Source organism: Crocuta crocuta, unplaced genomic scaffold, assembly GCF_008692635.1.
Source record: "Crocuta crocuta isolate KB4526 unplaced genomic scaffold, BGI_CrCroc_1.0 scaffold139, whole genome shotgun sequence".
In the NCBI taxonomy this organism is placed as follows: Eukaryota; Metazoa; Chordata; class Mammalia; order Carnivora; family Hyaenidae; genus Crocuta; species Crocuta crocuta.
This window is the reverse complement of record NW_027533258.1, coordinates 9,401,185-9,417,782: the sequence shown is the minus strand read 5'-3', so window position 1 is coordinate 9,417,782 and position 16,598 is coordinate 9,401,185. Positions and strand designations below refer to the sequence as shown.

The 16,598-nt window shown below is 55.9% G+C and overlaps 1 protein-coding gene across 1 annotated transcript in view; it reads left to right on the top strand.

Moving 5' to 3' along the window:
- The window catches only part of ARHGEF15 (Rho guanine nucleotide exchange factor 15), an 11,514-nt gene extending 2,361 nt beyond the window's left edge, over positions 1-9,153 (top strand). The window contains 11 exon segments of the mRNA XM_077746732.1: positions 167-625; positions 908-1,479; positions 1,707-1,761; positions 2,922-2,980; positions 3,088-3,299; positions 3,399-3,559; positions 3,714-3,866; positions 3,972-4,101; positions 5,227-5,309; positions 5,405-5,557; positions 7,507-9,153. Coding sequence (XP_077602858.1) covers positions 216-625; positions 908-1,479; positions 1,707-1,761; positions 2,922-2,980; positions 3,088-3,299; positions 3,399-3,559; positions 3,714-3,866; positions 3,972-4,101; positions 5,227-5,309; positions 5,405-5,557; positions 7,507-7,696 — 2,178 coding nt within the window. The 5' untranslated portion in view covers positions 167-215 and the 3' untranslated portion in view covers positions 7,697-9,153.
- The last annotated feature ends 7,445 nt before the right edge of the window (positions 9,154-16,598 follow it).

The following is a 16,598-nucleotide window of genomic DNA, read 5'->3' as shown; positions in this document are numbered from 1 at the left end:
CCCCCTCCCGCCCCGCCCCTGAGATCATGCCCCATTGGCTTGCAGACAGTTTCTGCTGGGAGGCCTCCGTCTATCCGTCTATCGGTCTGTCGGTCTATCCGTCTGTCTGTCCGTGGGGTGGGGGTGGGGGGCCTTCAGGGTCTCTTTCCGCCTCCCTCTTCCTCAGGGGATGACTCCAGAAGAGTACCCCACTCCTTTGAAGAGCCCGGAGGGAGATGTCAGCCCAGTCTCTTCCTGCAGCAACTCCCCCTACCCAGAAGCCCCCTCGGATCATCCGCCCCCGTCCCCCCTCTCGCCCCAGGGCCGCCCAGTCCCCAGGGCCCCACCACAACGGCTCTTCTCCACAGGAAGCTCCCCTCACCTGTGATGTCGCAGCCCCGCTGTGCAACCCCCTCCCCTGGGAGCCCCCCGCCTCGGCCCTCAAGCCCCCTGCCCTTCTGCACCCCTCGGCTTCTAAGGCCAGCCTCGACTCCCAGACTTCCCCAGACTCGCCTTCCAGCACCCCCAGTCCAGTGTCCAGGCGCTCCGTCACCCCGGAACCCGCCCCCCGGTCTCCAGTTCCCCCACCCAAACCCTCGGGGTCACCGCACACTCTGCCCCTGCTCCCCAAGGCTGGGGANATGAGATCATGACCTGAGCCAAAGTCGGAAGTTGGACACTTACCTGACTGAGCCACCCAGGCACCCCAAAGGTTTATTTATTTTTGAGAGACAGAGAGACAGAGCACAAGCTGGGGAGGGCAGGGGGAGGGAGGGGTGGGCAGAGAGAGAGAAAGAGAGAGAGAGAGGGAGACACAGAGTCCGAAGCAGGCTCCAGGCTCTGAGCTGTCAGCACAGAGCCCGACGCGGGGCTCGAACCCACGAACCGTGAGATCATGACCTGAGCTGAAGTCGGTCAGACGCTTAACCCACGGGGCCACTCGGGCGCCCCCAGGGGCTACATTTTTAAAATGGATTTCCTGTTGGGATTTAAAAAATCTGATGTCCATGTTTTCAGGGGGTTTGAAGAGAGTTGGGGGGAGGAGATAGATGCCTGGGGCTGGACCACCAAGTCCCATTGCAGGGCAGGTTAAGGGGAGGGGTGAAGCCCCAGGCAGGGTGGGGCCAGGCCCGCCGCGGCCTTCTCAGGACACCCCTGTCCCTCCAGATGCTGCCCTGGCCTGCCCTCCCTGCTGCCCCTGTATCTGCCACATAGGCCGGCCGGGCCTGGAGCTCCGATGGGCACCTGTGGGGGGCTGTGACGATGGACCCAGGGCCTTCTGCCGAGCCTCCCCGCTGCGGGCCTCCCGCTCGCGCCCTAGCCCTCCGAGCCTCGGTCTCCCCTCCGTGGTCCTTACCTCCTACCGCTCCACTGCCGAGCGCAAACTCTTACCACCCCTAAAAGCCCCCAAACCAGCGTGGGTCAGGCCAGACACCACCGCCTCTGGGGACCTCCCGCAGCCAGATCTCGATCTGCCCTCGGAAGACGGACTCCCGGCAGGTATGGGGCCTCGGGAGCCCGTCTCTGGGCTGGGAAGGGAAGGGCTGGAGGTGGATCTTCGTCAAAGGCGATAAACTCCCACCCATGACCCGCCCTGGGTTTTTCATTCTCCACCAGCTGCTGCTCTGGGCCCACTGGGGCTGTCGATTTTATACGGGCGTCTCCCCGGGGGAGGGGGGGGGGTTGTCCTGGAGGTTTGTTCTCTTGACTCTGGGCTCTCTCTCCAGGGGACAATCCCGATGAAGGTCGTCAGGACACGCCTCCAGCATCTGTGGAGGGCAGGTACCAAACCCCTAGGCCAGGGCAGACTAAGCTTCAGCCCCAGTGAAATCCCACCTTCACGGATGGGGGGTGAAGGACGTCTAGGGCTCCGGAGGCAAGCTGCTCTGTCCCTTACCGGCCGTGTGGCCTCAGACAAATCACTTAATGTTTCGGGGTCACAATGTCCTCATCTGTGGGTGGGCGTAAGCACGCCAGCTACTTCACAGAGTTGTTAAGTGCAATGGTGGTAAGGAGCCCCGCCCACAGCAATTGGTCTCTTTTACTTCTGGGACCTTGCACCTCTATCGCAACTGTCTGTAAATCTGTTGGTCTCCAGGAACGCCACTTCTGTGTTATCCGGGTTTGTTAATAGTTTTATTTTGAGGGATATGTAGAGAGAGGCAGAGAAGGAGACAGAATCCCAAGCAGGCTCCGCGCTGTCGGCACAGATCCCGACTCAGGGCTCGAACCCACGAACCGTGCGATCATGACCTGAGCTGAAATCAAGAGTCAGACGCTTAAGCAACTGAGCCACCCAGGCATCCCTGTTAATCATTTTAAATTCACCTCCCCTGTCAGAGCTAGTGCAGCCCCATTCCCTTATTCAGCATTTGCTGGGATGAATCCTCCTGGGTGTCCCACTTGGGTGAATGGGACAGCGCAGGGAAGTGTGACTTTGGGTTTGCTCATGCTGAAGTTCACTGGGGCCCAGAAAGGACATTGCAGACAACCGTCCGTACATGAGAGACCTGGAGAGAGAGGCTTGGAATGTCTGGTATCGAGATCACAGGAGCGGATGGGGCCCGTGCAGTTGGGCTTCATATACAACAAGCACATAAATAATTTTTTTTTTAATGTTTATTTTTCAGAGAGAGAGAGCGAGAGAGCAGGGGAGGAGCTGAGAGAGGGAGAGAGAGAGGATCCCAAGCAGGCTGTGAGCTGTCAGTGCAGAGCCCCACGCAGGGCTTGAGCTCAGGAACTGGGAGATCATGACCTGAGCCGAAGTCAGACGTTCACCCGACTGAGCCACCCAGGCGCCCCTCATAGACAATTGCGTGTGTGTGGTTTCGTCAGGGTCCCTGCACACCGCCTGTGTGCGGATTGTGCACGCCTTCCTTAGCGCCCCCTGGCGGTGTGTGACACTGGTGGCTCTGGGCCACTCCATCCCTTTCTCTCCGCAGGGACAAGGAGGGGCCGGAGTCGCTGAGGGAGCAGAACTGGGAGCTGCGCCTGCAGGATGGTGAGGCCCCCGGCCCTGGGGTCCCAACCGTGACCATCGAGCAGTGGGGGAAGGGTTCCGGGGCGCTGGGCTTCCCTGATGGGCTGTGTCCCTGGTCCCTGCTCCAGAGCCTCTGTACCAGAACTACCGAGCGGCGGTGCTGTCGGAGGAGCTCTGGGGGGTCGGCGAGGATGGGGGTCCCTCTCCCACAAACCCCGGCGAAGCTCCCACCTTCGCACGGCCCCCCGGACCCCGCAACACGCTGTGGCAAGAGCTCCCGGCAGTGCGGGCCAGCGGCCTCCTAGACACCCTCAGCCCCCAGGAGAGGCGCATGCAGGAGGNGGTTCGGGGGGCGGGGGGGCTGGCACAGCGGAGGAGGGTGGAGCCTGGGTCCGCGCCGCCTGGGAGCTGGGCCCACTGCCCTGCTCTTCCTCCGCAGAGCCTGTTCGAGGTGGTGGCCTCCGAGGCGTCCTACCTGCGCTCCCTGCGGCTGCTGACGGACACCTTTGTGCTGAGCCAGGCTCTCCGGGACACGCTCACCCCCCGGGACCACCACACCCTCTTCTCCAACGTGCAGCGAGTCCAGGGAGTCAGCGAGCGGTCAGTGGGGGCCTGTCCGAGCACCAAGCCTCAGGCTGCTGAGCACTCCCTTAGCGTGCATTCTTGTCCCAGGTCCTCCCTTCCACGGGCTCAACCCCCCGCGGGCCCTGGCTCCGCGCCCCACCCCCATGGCTTGTTCCCCTGACTCCCTCAGGTTTCTGGGGGCGCTGCTGTCCCGCGTGCGCGCTTCCCCCCACATCAGCGACCTGTGTGACGTGGTGCACGACCATGCCGTGGGCCCCTTCTCGGTGTACGTGGATTACGTGCGGAACCAGCAGTACCAGGAGGAGACCTACAGCCGGCTAATGTGAGCGCGCGAGGGGCCGGGCGGGGAGAAGGGGAGAAGGGGAGCAGGGTCGGGGCCGGGTGGGGGCCTCGAGGTGGACGCCATCCGCCGGGACCACCTTCACAGGGACACGAACGTGCGCTTCTCGGCCGAGCTGCGGCGCCTGCAGAGCCTCCCCAAGTGTGAGCGGCTGCCGCTGCCGTCCTTCCTGTTGCTGCCTTTTCAGCGGATCACCCGGCTCCGGATGCTGCTGCAGGTACCTGGGCTGGGGGGAGGGGCGCCCTGGGAGCCCCCTCCCCGTCCCCCACCACCCAGAGGGGGGCCCCCCACCTGGCTTCTCAACCCAGGACGCGCCAGGCCTCCCTGGGCCCCGTGAAAGAACCTAGGCTGGACGCGCGCTCAAGTTCTCCACTTAGCTGCCTGGCCCAGTGACCTTGGGCCGGTCCCTTCCTCTCCCAGGGTGTCAGCGGGAATGTGAGGCGTGGCCTTTGAGGTCTCTCACTGCATGCCTCCCCAGTGGGGGGTGACCTCACTCCCCATGAGGCGCGGATTAGCTCTTTGGGGGTGAAGAAATCGCAGCCTGTCCACTGTCAGAGGGCACATCAGGACACGCCCAGTATATCCGAGGGGCAGGACATATGGGGGGAAACGGGTCTAAGAAGGCGCCTCGGCAGAGCAATACTCCCTAAACCAGGGCGCCTGATGTGGGCCCCCTGGTGAGAGGAGGCCCCATAGAGGGTATCAGCCTCTTCGTATCTTACTCCGCTTTTCTATATCCCCAGTGTAGACGGTGCAGTACTCATAATACTAATCTAAATAGCTAAACAGCTGTCGGGTGCTCCTCTCTAAGCCTGGTTTTAAGCGCTGTGTACCTGTTTCACGTTACCAGCCACTGTGGGTGGGAACTGTTCCTGATCCACTTTATGGATGAGAAAACCGAGGCCCAGAGAGGTTACATAACTTGCCCCAGGTCATACAGAGAATAATTGAGAGAGGCAAAAACGGACTTCCCGGTATTCAGCCATTCCTCTATATTGTTTGCGCTAAGAGCTGCGGGCGCTAATGATGAAAATAGTAGCAGGCCTTTTTTTTTTTTTGCATTTACTATGTGCCAGGGACTACGCTTAGTGCTTTCTGTATATTTACCTCGTTGAATCGTTACAGCAGTGTTTCGGGGCTGCTGGTGGGTATTATTGTCCCCATTTGACAGATGGGGAGAATGAGGCCCAGATAGTAACATGACCGCCTCAGGGTAGTGCAGAGGGTGGGTGGTGAGGTCGGTAAGCGCGAACCCGTTACATTTTGTCAAGCCCGGCGGGGTCCTCTGAGTCCCCGGGCCGCAGAGCAGGGTGCCCAGTCACCGTTACTTCCTTGTCCCCAGAATATCCTGCGCCAGACAGAGGAGGGGTCCAGCCGCCAGGAGAACGCCCAGAAAGCCCTGGGTGCTGTCAGCAAGGTGGNTGGGTCCCAGGGAGGGAGGGAGCCCAGGCGGGGGTGGGGAGGGGGCGGGGCCAGCCGGAAGCCCCGTCCTCCCTCTGAACTGCCTCTCCCCTGGGCAGCGGGCAGCGGCTGCAGGTCCTGGACTATGCCCACCGCTCCCTGGTCCAGGCCCAGCAGGTTCCCGACCCGTCTGGACCCCCTACGTTCCGCCTCTCCCTCCTCAGCAACCACCAGGGCCGCCCCACCCACCGGCTCCTCCAAGCCTCCTCCCTGTGAGTCCCGTGGCCTTCAGAAAACACCCCTGGGACCCTCACTTGGCTTCTCAGGGCCGCCACCCTCCTCCGCAATCTCTCTCCTGTGCGACCCTCAGAAGGACCTCCCGCTTCAATAAGGGAAGGGAAGCAAAAATAAGATAAAAACAGGGAGGGGGATAAAACATAAGAGACCCAGGGGCCCCCCGGGGGGCTCAGTCGGTAAAGCGTCAGACTTTTGCTCAGGTCATGGTCTCCGGGTTCGTNGGTCTGTGGTCAGTGCCCCCCCTCCCCCAAGACAAGGGAAGGAGAAGTGAGGCTATAGGGGAAGATGGGGGAGAAGCTAAAAAGGGTCTTGAACCTGCTGTATGCCCCCCACCCCCAAGCAGACTGTTCCCAGGACCTGTGTTCAGAGCCTTCCACACCCATCAAGACTGAGGTACGGAGTCTGGAGTCCAGGGCTCCGCCCANAAGGTGAGCGATTCTTTTATTTATTCATTTGGTGAATTAAAAAAAAAAAGTTTATTGATTTATTTAGAGAGGGAAGGGCAGAGAGAATCCTGATGTGGGGCTTGAACCCACAAATGATAGATCGTGGCTCGAGCTGAAATCAAGAGTCAGACACTTAACCGACTTGAGCACCCAGGCGCCCCACGCTCAGTGGATGTTTATTAAGCACCTCCGAGGCGCTGCTCGCTGTCCTAGCCACTGTGAACCCATCACACGGACCCCTGCCTTGCTGGAACTGTCCAGCAGACAAGAAACAATAACGAGGAAACAAATGTCAAAGTAAATGATAAGGGGGTGCCTGGCTTGAGCATCCGACTCTTGATCTCGGGTTCTTGAGTTCGGGGCCCCACTTTGGGTGTAGGGATTACTTAAAAAAAAAAAAAAGTAAATGATACAGTGTGTCAGAGGGTTATAAGGGGTGTGGGAAAACACAAGTGGAACAGGGTCAAGGTCAGGTGTCCCAGGATTGGGTTGGATTACAGTTTTTCTTATGTTTACTTATTTTTTAAGTTTATTTATTTTTGAGAGAGAGAGACAGAGCACAAGCAGGGGCAGACAGAGAGAGAGGGAGAGAGAGACAGAATCTGAAGCAGGCTCCAGGCTCTGAGCTGTCAGCACAGAGCCCGTGATGCGGGACTTGAACTCATGAACCACAAGATCATGATCTGAGCTGAAGTTGGACACTTAACCAACTGAGCCACCCAGGCGCCCCAGGGTTACAGTTTAAAATAGAGAGGTCAATGGGATGCTGGCGCTCTCTCTCAAAATAAATAAGCTTAAAAAATCAAAATAGGGGCGCCTGGTGACTTATTCCATTAAGCGTCCAACTTCAGCTCAGGTCATGATCTCTCGGTTCATGAGTTCAAGCCACAGGTCAGGCTCTGTGCTGATAGCTCGGAGCCTGGGGCCTGCTTCAGACTCTATGTCTCCCTCTCTCTCTGCCCCTTCCCTGCTCGTGTTCTGTCTGTCTCTCTCAAATAAACATTTAAATTAAAAATAAATAAATAGGGCGGTCAAGGTGCCCCTCAACAAGGAGGCACCATGTGAGCAGTGACTTGACAGAGGTGAAGAACTTAGTTAGGTACATGGTGTCTGGGGGAAGAGTGTCCCAGACCAAGGCAGGAGTCAGTGCAAAGGCCCTGTGGCCACAGTGTTTGAGGACTAGTAAGGAGGCCAGCCAGCGCGGTAGAGGGAGTGAAAAAAGGGGAGAGAAACAGATGAGGTCACAGAAGTAAGGGGGACCAGACTGTGCGGGCCCCGGGAGGACTCCAGCCCTCCCTCCCGTGAGAGGAGCAGCCTTGATGACAGATGAACAGGGCTGGTCAGGAACGACGCACATCTTTTGTTGCTGCTTATGTCTCCACCGCTCAGGGCTTTTCTGCTGATGCTCTAGGCTTCTCCACTCCTCCCCACGCTCACCGTGACCCTCGGACCTCCTGTCCCTCCTGACCCGCCCACCGTCCCGACTCCACTTGGGCCCCTGTCTCTCTTTCCCCAGGCTGGCTAAAGGGCTTTCCCGGGGCCTTCCCTGCCCAGTTGGTGTGCGAAGTCACGGGGGAACACGAAAGGAGGAAGCACCTTCGCCAGCACCAGAGGCTCCTCGAGGCTGTTGGGCCCTCTTCGGGCCCCCCCAGAGCCCCCCCACCCTAAGGCCGGCCGGGGGGGCGGTGGTGGTGGGACAGCTGGCGCGTGGCACGGGGAGGGCAAAGCCCATCCATCCGTCGGATTCGCTGTCAGTGGAAACGCTACCTCTATTGGCAACCAATAGGGACGGAGCTTCAGGAGAGGGCAGCCAATGAACACCCGAGAAGGAGAAGGAGGGCGGCTTGAGTGAGTGGCCAATGGAGACAGAGGTTTAGTGCAGAGCAGCCAATGGGCGCTGAGCTGGCCGAGCCCGTGGCCAATGAATATCCCTGCTCCGCTCACAGACAGGAAGGGCTAAGCTCGGTCAATAAAGTTTTAAAAAGGGCTGCGTTGGAGGTCAAGTCTTAGGATAAAACAGCCAGTGGCCATTAGCAGGGCGCCATCCGGCCACAGGAGATGGGGGCCTGGGCCCGAGAGACCGGTAGTGACCCTGCCTGGTTCTCCAGCCACGACTGTCCTGCCCTTTGAGTCTGGGAAACTAGATTCCATTCCTAGGGTGTCTCCTGTGCCCTGTCAAGCCACTTCCTCCCTTCTAGAAGAATCCAGAGTGTGCGTCTCAGAGAACCTGTGTGTGTGCGCGCGTGTCTCTGGATGTATCCGGGAAGGAGATTCTGCTGAACAGAGAGAGAGAGAGAGAGTGTGTGTGTGTGTGGGGGGGTCTTGCCCCCTCCCAGGTGGCCAAGTGCTCCCTGTCTCCCTTCGCCTCCTGTTTTTCCCATTTTTCTCTCCAAGGAGGCAGGAGTTCTGAGCTCCGGAGGAGATGTGCTGGGTGTGGCTTGGCAGGCAGCCAGAGGCCAGCGTTGGGGGTGAGAGGGCTGGGCGCTGGGCCAGGGGTCCATGGCAGCTGGAGGGTGACGCGATGGATAAGCCACGCGGCCTGGGAGCGGATGAACATGACCAGCAGCTGCAGCCTGAAGCCCCCTGAAGTTTCTTTGCGGAAAACTTGGCCTCCGGCCTGAACCGTATCCAGTCATGCAGCCCCAGCTGCGGGCTTCAGACCCGCTCCGGGTCTGGGCGAAGAGACAGGAGCTGTGGATAAGATGGGCGGGTGAGCCTTCCCCCTTCATCCTGGCCCTCCCACAGAGACACTGGCCGAAGGATGCAGAGAAAACAAAGAGCCAGTGTGGCTCCCCATCCCTCTCCGGAGCATCTCCTTCCAGGGGAGAAACCGCCCTGCAGGATGCCAGAAGGAGGTGAGGGATGGAGCCAGTGCAGGGCAGACAGTTGCTGGCGAGGAGGGGGGCCCAGGCCTGGCACCAGGCCCCCCCTGAGCTAGACCATCACACTGTCCCTTCTGCTCATGCGTGGCAACCGACCGAGGACAGCAACTGCCACGCCAGCCGCAGGAGGAGGAAGGACTGGGGGACCCAGAGGGAGAAAGGGACTGGCATTTGGCCGCCCAGATTTGCGCGGTGCCCGGCATATGAGAACCCCTCAGTAAATGTTGGCGGATCTGTATCGAGGGGAGTGTGTGCTTAAAGTTTCCAAAGTGAGCCTTTGTAAGGGGGGTGGGGCTGCTTGGAAAGAGATTCTTTGGGAGGCGGGGTCAGTTCTGCTGGGCCTGGGGCTCGGAGACCAGGAGCATGGCCTGAGTGTGCTGGCCCACTTGTTCCTCGGGGGATCTAGGCAGGGGTGGAGATGGGTCTGCAGATGCTGGGGCAGAGCGTGGTTGTGGGTTGGGAAAGATGACGGACAGGGGACTTCAGCAGGGGTTGAAGACATGGGAAAAAGGATCAAAAGGGCAATAAGGCAGCAGTGAACTTTATGGACCAGCCAAGCATCTCTTCCATTCAATTCAATTCAACTCAATTCAATACCTGTTTATGGAGTGTCTTTTTTTTTTTTTTTTAGGAGAAAGAGAGAGACAGCGTGAGCAGGGGAGGGTCAGAGAGAAAGGAGTCACAGACTGAAACAGGCTCCAGGCTCTGAGCTGGCTGTCAGCACAGGGCCCGACGCGGGGCTCGAACCCACGAACCGCGAGATCATGACCTAAGTGAAAGTCGGACGCTTAACCGACCAAGCCACCCAGGCGCCCCTTATGAAGTGTCTTCTATGCACCAGGCACTGTTCTAGTGCCTGGGGGGTGGGGGTGGGGAGTACAGAGATGAAAAAGACAAGGATCTTGGCCTCAAGGAGGAGCCTACATTCTGGGTTGGGGGGGCGGAGAACAGATAGCAAGTAAACAATAAGTTAGGGAGCAGTGAGTGCTGTGAAGAAAATACAGCAAGGGCTGGGGTACAGAATGCTCTGTGTGTGTGTGTGTGTGTGTGTGTGTGGCTTTGGGGAAGACCCTAGAGGTGATGTTTGAGCTGAGATCCAAATGACAAGAAGGAAGCAGCCCTGGGAAGATCTGGGCAAAGAGCATTCTGGGGATGGCAATAGGGAGACGGAAGTTCCAGAAAGAGGAGGTAGTGGTCGTGGGAGGGGCTGGTGCACACGCTCCTTGAAGTTTCCTGATGGGGGGAGCCCCTCCCCACTCTGCTCCCCTTTTCCTCTGAGATACTGAGCTAGACATGCAGAGGCAGACACACAGCTTCCCTCCAGGCTCCTCAGCGCGCCCCCCACCCCTCATTCCTGCCCCTAAGGAAGCCTCCCTTCACCAGTTGACAAGTTCTGATATGGGATCATAGGGAGATGGAGAGCAGACTAGTGTTCTGGGGACATAAAGACACACAGAATGCAACCAAAATGTTCCAAAAGAGACTGAAAAGACAGGGAGGTGAGGGGACAGTCATGCTTCTGTTACCTTTGGGACCCCTTTCCATGCTGGGGTGACCGGAGTGTGTCTGTCTTCCATGCTGGGGTGACCGGAGGGGTCTGCCTTCTGTGGGCCTGTGGGAGAGGGCCGAGGGGCATGACGCACGGCCATATGGAAAAGGTTGGTGGATGCGGGGAGTGAGGACCACCGTGAACATGGAGAAAGTGGGTGGGAGGGGCGCCTGAGTGGCTGAGCAGCCGACTTTGGCTTAGGTCATGATCTCACGTTCGTGGGTTTGAGTCCGGCCCAGGCTCTGTGCTGACAGCCGACAGCTGGGAGCCTGGAGCCTGCTTTGGATTCTGTGTCTCCCTCTCTTTGTGCCTCCCCTCTGCCCCCCACCCCACTCTCTCTCAAAATAAATAAATATTAAAACAATTTTTTTAAAAAGCGGATGGCGGAAGGAATGGGGCAGAATAATGGGGTGGTAGAGGCGGCCCTGGTGGTGGTGGGTAACGTGCCGCACCCTACATTCTCTCCCTCCGTCTCCCATATGCTGTCTGCCAGGCATCTATCTACCTCTCTGCCATAGTCGTGTACAGCTCCTTGACTTTGCGTAGCTCCTTGACCTTCTGGTTGCCGTCTGCAACTTCCTTGTAGGTGTGATCGGAGGGTCTGGGGCGGGGAAAGAGCCTCTTAGGGACCCCAGGGCTGCCATTCCAGGCATGGTGGTGCGGGTAGCAGGTGCAAACGTCCCAGACGATGATAGAGAGGTTCACTGACCCACGTGGAGAGTCCCAGGGCTGCCATTACCCCCATTCCCTCACATTCTGTCATGCTGGGGGTACTCGAGAAACAAATTTTGTCAGAGGCCTGGGAAAGGGCAGGGGGGAAGCTGGGCCCCCACTGGTGATCTCTCTTTGAGTCAGTAAGTCCTTTCTCCACCCAAAGCCTTGCTCCTCATATGAGTGGCCTCCACGTTTGGGGAGTCGATGATAATGAAGATAGACAGGGCTCCGGCCTCTCTTTGGGCTGGCCCTTCTATGGCCCCTGGGTCAACATCGTGGGGGCGGAGGGGGATGCAGTCGTGACCATGAGCAACAGGTGGAGGATAGGAGCTGTCCCCACTTCTCACAGCCAGCTCACTAGCTCGCTCCCCTCCCCTAGCCCCACTGAGCGCTCCAGCGCACCCCTTCCTGACATCCTTTCCAGAGCCCTTCAGCCTGGCTCCCTGTGCACCCCTGAAAGCTTGTCTCTTTCCCCTCCTTCCTTGTTCCCTGGGCTCGCGTCTCTCTTCAGGGATGGGGTAAGGGCTGGGTCCGTTCTCTGGGCTGCCCAGTTCCCCAGACGGGCAGCCCATCCAGTGCAGGGGTAGGGTATCCACTGACCGCTCCTCCACCTGCCTGGCGAACCCCAGACCTTGCTCCCCAGCACGCCCAATCCAAACTGCGGACCCCCCCTCCCAGCGGCCCCAGAGAGCCGCGGGCCAGGGGTAGAAGGGTGCAGAGGGGCGGAACTCGCCCTGCGGCCGCGCCCGGAGGGCCCGCACCCTCGGGGGCGTGGCCGGGTTCTCTCCGGGCTCCGCGCTCAGGGATTGGCCCCGTCCCAAGTCAGGGCCCAGCCCCCCGCGCCGGGCCCCGCCCCTCCGCGCCGGGCCCCGCCCCTGCGGCGTGTGGAGGGCTTCCTGCCCTGGGTCCGTGTCGAGTCCTGCCGCTAGCGCTCGGCTCCCGCGCGAGACAGGGTCTAGGGTGGCGCCCCCTCCCATCCCCACGCCGAGGAGCCCCCGAGGAGTTGAGGCGCAGGCCGCGGGCACGTGCGGGGCGCCTGTCCCCCGGGCCCTCCGCACCGACCCGCCCAGCTCGCGCCCCTGCCCTCTCTCCGTCTCCCTCGGTGGTTCTGGGCCCTGGCAGAAGCTTGGCATTTCAGCCCTTCCTTCATGACGATGGAGTCCTTGGGCATGGTTCTGCCCCCACTCTTCCTTCTATGGGAACTAACATAAAATTTTTTTAAAAAAAGATTTTTATGTTTAAGTAATCTCTACACGCAACGTGGGGCTCGAACTCACAATCCCAAGATCAAGGCTCGCATGGTGCACGGTCTGAATCAGCCAGGTGGGCCCCTAATACAAATCTTCCTGGTGAGAATTCTGCCACCCTCCCTCCGGAGAACACAGAAGTCACTTTTTTGCTATTTGTAAAATACGATCTTCCCCTCCCTTTTTTAGGCATAATTTATAAAGTGTATGTATATTTTTTCCATTTTTAATTTTTATTTATATATTTCAATTTTAATTCTATCATAGTTAGCATACAGTCTTATATTGATTTCAGGTGTACGATGTAGTGATTCAACAACGCTATACATTATTAGGGTATATTTTATTTTATTAAAAAATTAAAAACATTTTTTAATGTTTTTATTTCTGAGAGAGAGAGAGAGAGACAGCATGAGCAGGGAAGGGTCAGAGAGAGAGGGAGACACAATCTGAAACAGGCTGTAGGNTTTCTGAGAGAGAGAGAGAGAGACAGCATGAGCAGGGGAGGGTCAGAGAGAGAGGGAGACACAATCTGAAACAGGCTGCAGCCTCTAAGCTAGCTGTCAGCACAGAGCGGAATTTGGGGCTCGAACCCACCAACCTTGAGATCATGACCTGAGCAGGAGTTGGACGCTTAACCGACTGAGCCACCCAGGTGCCCCTATTATTAAAATTTTTTTAATATTTATTTTTGAGAGAGAGAGATAGAGTGTGAGTGGGGAGGGGCAGAGAGAGAGGGAGATACAAAATCAGAAGCAGGTTCCAGGCTCTGAGCTGTCAGCACAGATCCCGACTCTGGGCTTGAACTCAGGAACCCTGAGATCATGACCTGAGCTGAAGTCAGGGGCTTAAATGACTGAAACACCTAGGTCCCCCATTAGGGCATATTTTAAAGATGCAATTTACATACAGGGAAATTTACCCTTTTTAGTGTAAAGTTGTGAGATTTTTGGCAAACATCTATCTATAGTCATGTAACCACCCCCCACAACTGAGAAACAAAAGGCTTGCATCACCCCCCCTTCCCTAAATTTCCTGAGCTCTTCTGTGCGAACCCCTTCCCCAATTCCAGCCTCTAGCAACCCCGGATCTGTTTTCTGTCCCCTGTAATTTTGCCTTTTCTATAACGTCATACGAATGGAACCATACAGGATGTAGCCTTTCAAGTCCGACTTCTTTTGCTTAATGTAGTTGAGATTCATCTGCGGACTTTATTACTTTTTACTGTTGAGTAATATTTCATTGTATGGACACATGAGACCGTCCATTCCCTAGTGAAGGGACATTTGGGTTGTTTCTAGTTTTAAGTGATTACAAATAAAGCCATTATAAATATTCTTGTACAGGTTTTTGTGTGATAATTATCATTTCACTTGGGTATACACCTAGGATTGGCGCTGCTGGGTCACACGGTAAGTGTACGTTTTAACTTTATTAGAAACTGGTGGGGGCGCCTGGCTGGCTCAGTCAGTAGAGAATGCAACTCGTGGATCTTGGGGTCATGAGTTCAAGCCCCATGTTGGGTGCATAGCCTACTTAAAACACACACACACAAAACTGGGTGCGCCTGGGTGGCTCAGTCGGTGAAGCGTCCAGCTTTGGCTCAGGTCATGATCTCACGGTTCATGAGTTTGAGCCCCGCATCGGGCTCTGTGCTGACATCTTGGAGCCTGCTTCCCATTCTCTGTCTCCTTCCCTCTCTCTCAAAAGTAAATAAACATTAAGAAAAAAAAAATACTGGCAAACTGGGGGTGCCTGGCTGACATAGCCAGTGGAGCATGCAACTCTTGATCTGGGGCTTTGAGTTCGAGCCCCATGTTGGGTATAGAGATTACTTAAAAATAAACAAATCTTAACTGACAAACTGCTCTCCAAAGTGACTGTGCTTCTGCACTCCCAGCTGTGGTGCATAGAGAGCTCTGGTATCCTGCTCTGTGTCCTGGACACTTGGTAGTGTCGGCTTGTCGTTTTGTTCAACAAATGAGTATGTAGTGGTATCTCATTGTGGTTTTAATTTCTGATTCCCGAATGACTAACGATTCTGAGTATCTTTTCATGTGGTCATTGGCCATTTGTGTAACTTTGGTGGTGTCTGTTCAAAACTCTTGGCTCTCTGGGGTGCCTGGCTGGCTCAGTTGGCAGACCATGTGACTCTTGATCTTGGGGTTGTGAGTTTGAGCCCCCCATTGGGTGTGGAAGCCTACTTAAAATAAAAGCAAACCATGGGTCACCTGGGTGGCTCAGTCGGTTAAGTGTCCAGCTTTGGCTCAGGTCACAATCTCACGGATTGTGAGTTTGAGCCCCGTGTTGGGCTCTGTGCTGACAGCTCAGGGCCTGGACCCTACTTTGGATTCAGCGTCTCCCTTTCTCTCTGCCCCTCCCCCGCTCACACTTTGTCTCTGTCTCTCTGTCTCTCTCTCTCAAAAATAAACACTAAAAAATTTTTTTAATAAAAACAAAACTTGTGGCTTTTTAAAAAAACTAGGTGGTTTATTTTCTCATTGCTGCATTTTGAGAGTTCTTCTTATATTCTAGATATATGTCCTTTATTGGATATGTGATTTAAAAATATTTTCTCCCATTTAGTGGCTTCTCTTTTATTTTAGCTGTGTTTTTTCAAAGAACGGAAAGTCTTGGGGCGCCTGGGTGGCTTAGTCGGTTAAGCATCCGACTTTCGCTTAGGTCATGATCTCGCGGTTTGTGGGTTCGAGCCCCGTGTCGGGCTCTGTGCTGACTGCCAGCTCAGACCCCGGACCCTGTTTCAGTCTGTGACTCCGTCTCTCTCTCTCCTAGAAATAAATAAAACATTAAAAAAAAAAGAGCAGAAAGTCTTTTTTTGTTTTTAATGTTTCTTATTTATGTATTTTTGAGAGAGAGAGAGAGCAGGGGAGGGGCAGAGAGAGGGAGAGAGGATTCCAAGCAGGCTCTGTGATCCCAGCTGTAGAGCCAGATGCATGACTCGAACCTTTGAACGGAAGTCATGACTTAAGCCAAAATCAAGAGTTGGATGCTCAACCCACTAAGCCACCCAGGTGCCTCTATTTTTTGTTTATGCTTTTGTTTTTTAAAGTCATCTCTACATCAAACATGGAGCTCAAACTCACAACCCCAAGATGAGAAATCGCACACTCTGCCGACCGAGCCAGCCAGGCGCCCCCCTGTTATCAATATTTTTTTGACTACTGGGCTTCCTTTCTTTTGGGGGACAGTTGCTCCGCAAGTCCGTGTGGCTCTGTGGTCTGTCAGTTGGGGCAGCTGCCTTCCCCACTCCAGAGGTGGACACGTGCCCCAGTTGAGGCCAGTCAGACTCTGAGATTTGGAATCCCAATCAGGACTAGACAAGAATGGAGGTGAGCCGGGTCAGCTGTGGGGAAGCGGTGAGCAGAGGGGCCACGTTCCCAGCTCCTGTTTCATTCCAGCCTGGCCGGTCAGCTTCCTCTTTGGGTCTGTACTCACTCGGTGTTGCCCCGAGCCATTCCTTTTAGCCTGACTCAGCAAGTCTGGGTTCGCACTTGCCACGAGAGACCTCAGTTCTCACTCACCCCCTCAGCTGTGTGCGCTTGTGCAGTGCACACCCTCCACAACTTGCTGTAGAGACCCTGCCATCAGGCCCCCACTCATCTCATCAGCTCTCTTCTCCCCCTTGCCGCCTCCCAGTTTGCCTCTTCTCAGTTTTTACTTGGATCACATCAAGGCTGATCACAGCTGTGTTTACTTCTGGGGCCATAGTTAAAGTCTTCCGTGCTTTGCTCTTCTGTTGAGTCTAAAAGTTGAAACTCCATGAACATTGTTTACCTTATGTATTGTGACTTTATAAATAGCTTTCACTGCAGACCTAGTAATCGCTGGGACTGCATTTCCTTTCTTAAACTATTTTTTTAAGTTTATTTACTTTGAGAGAGGGAGCGAGGATGGAGCAGGGGAGGGGCAGAGAGAAAGAGTCCCAAGCAGGCTCCATGCTATGAGCGGAGAGCCAGATTTGGGGCTCGATCCCATGAACCACGAGACCATGTTCTGAGCCAAAATCAGGAGTCTAATCAAGCTTAACGGATGGAGCCATTCAGGTGCCCCCCTGTTAAGCTATTTTTAATTACCTTTTGAAAACCAGTATCTGATACATTCACAGGATTATATGAGATATATGTTAGTTATAAATGGTTACAATACAATGCATACCT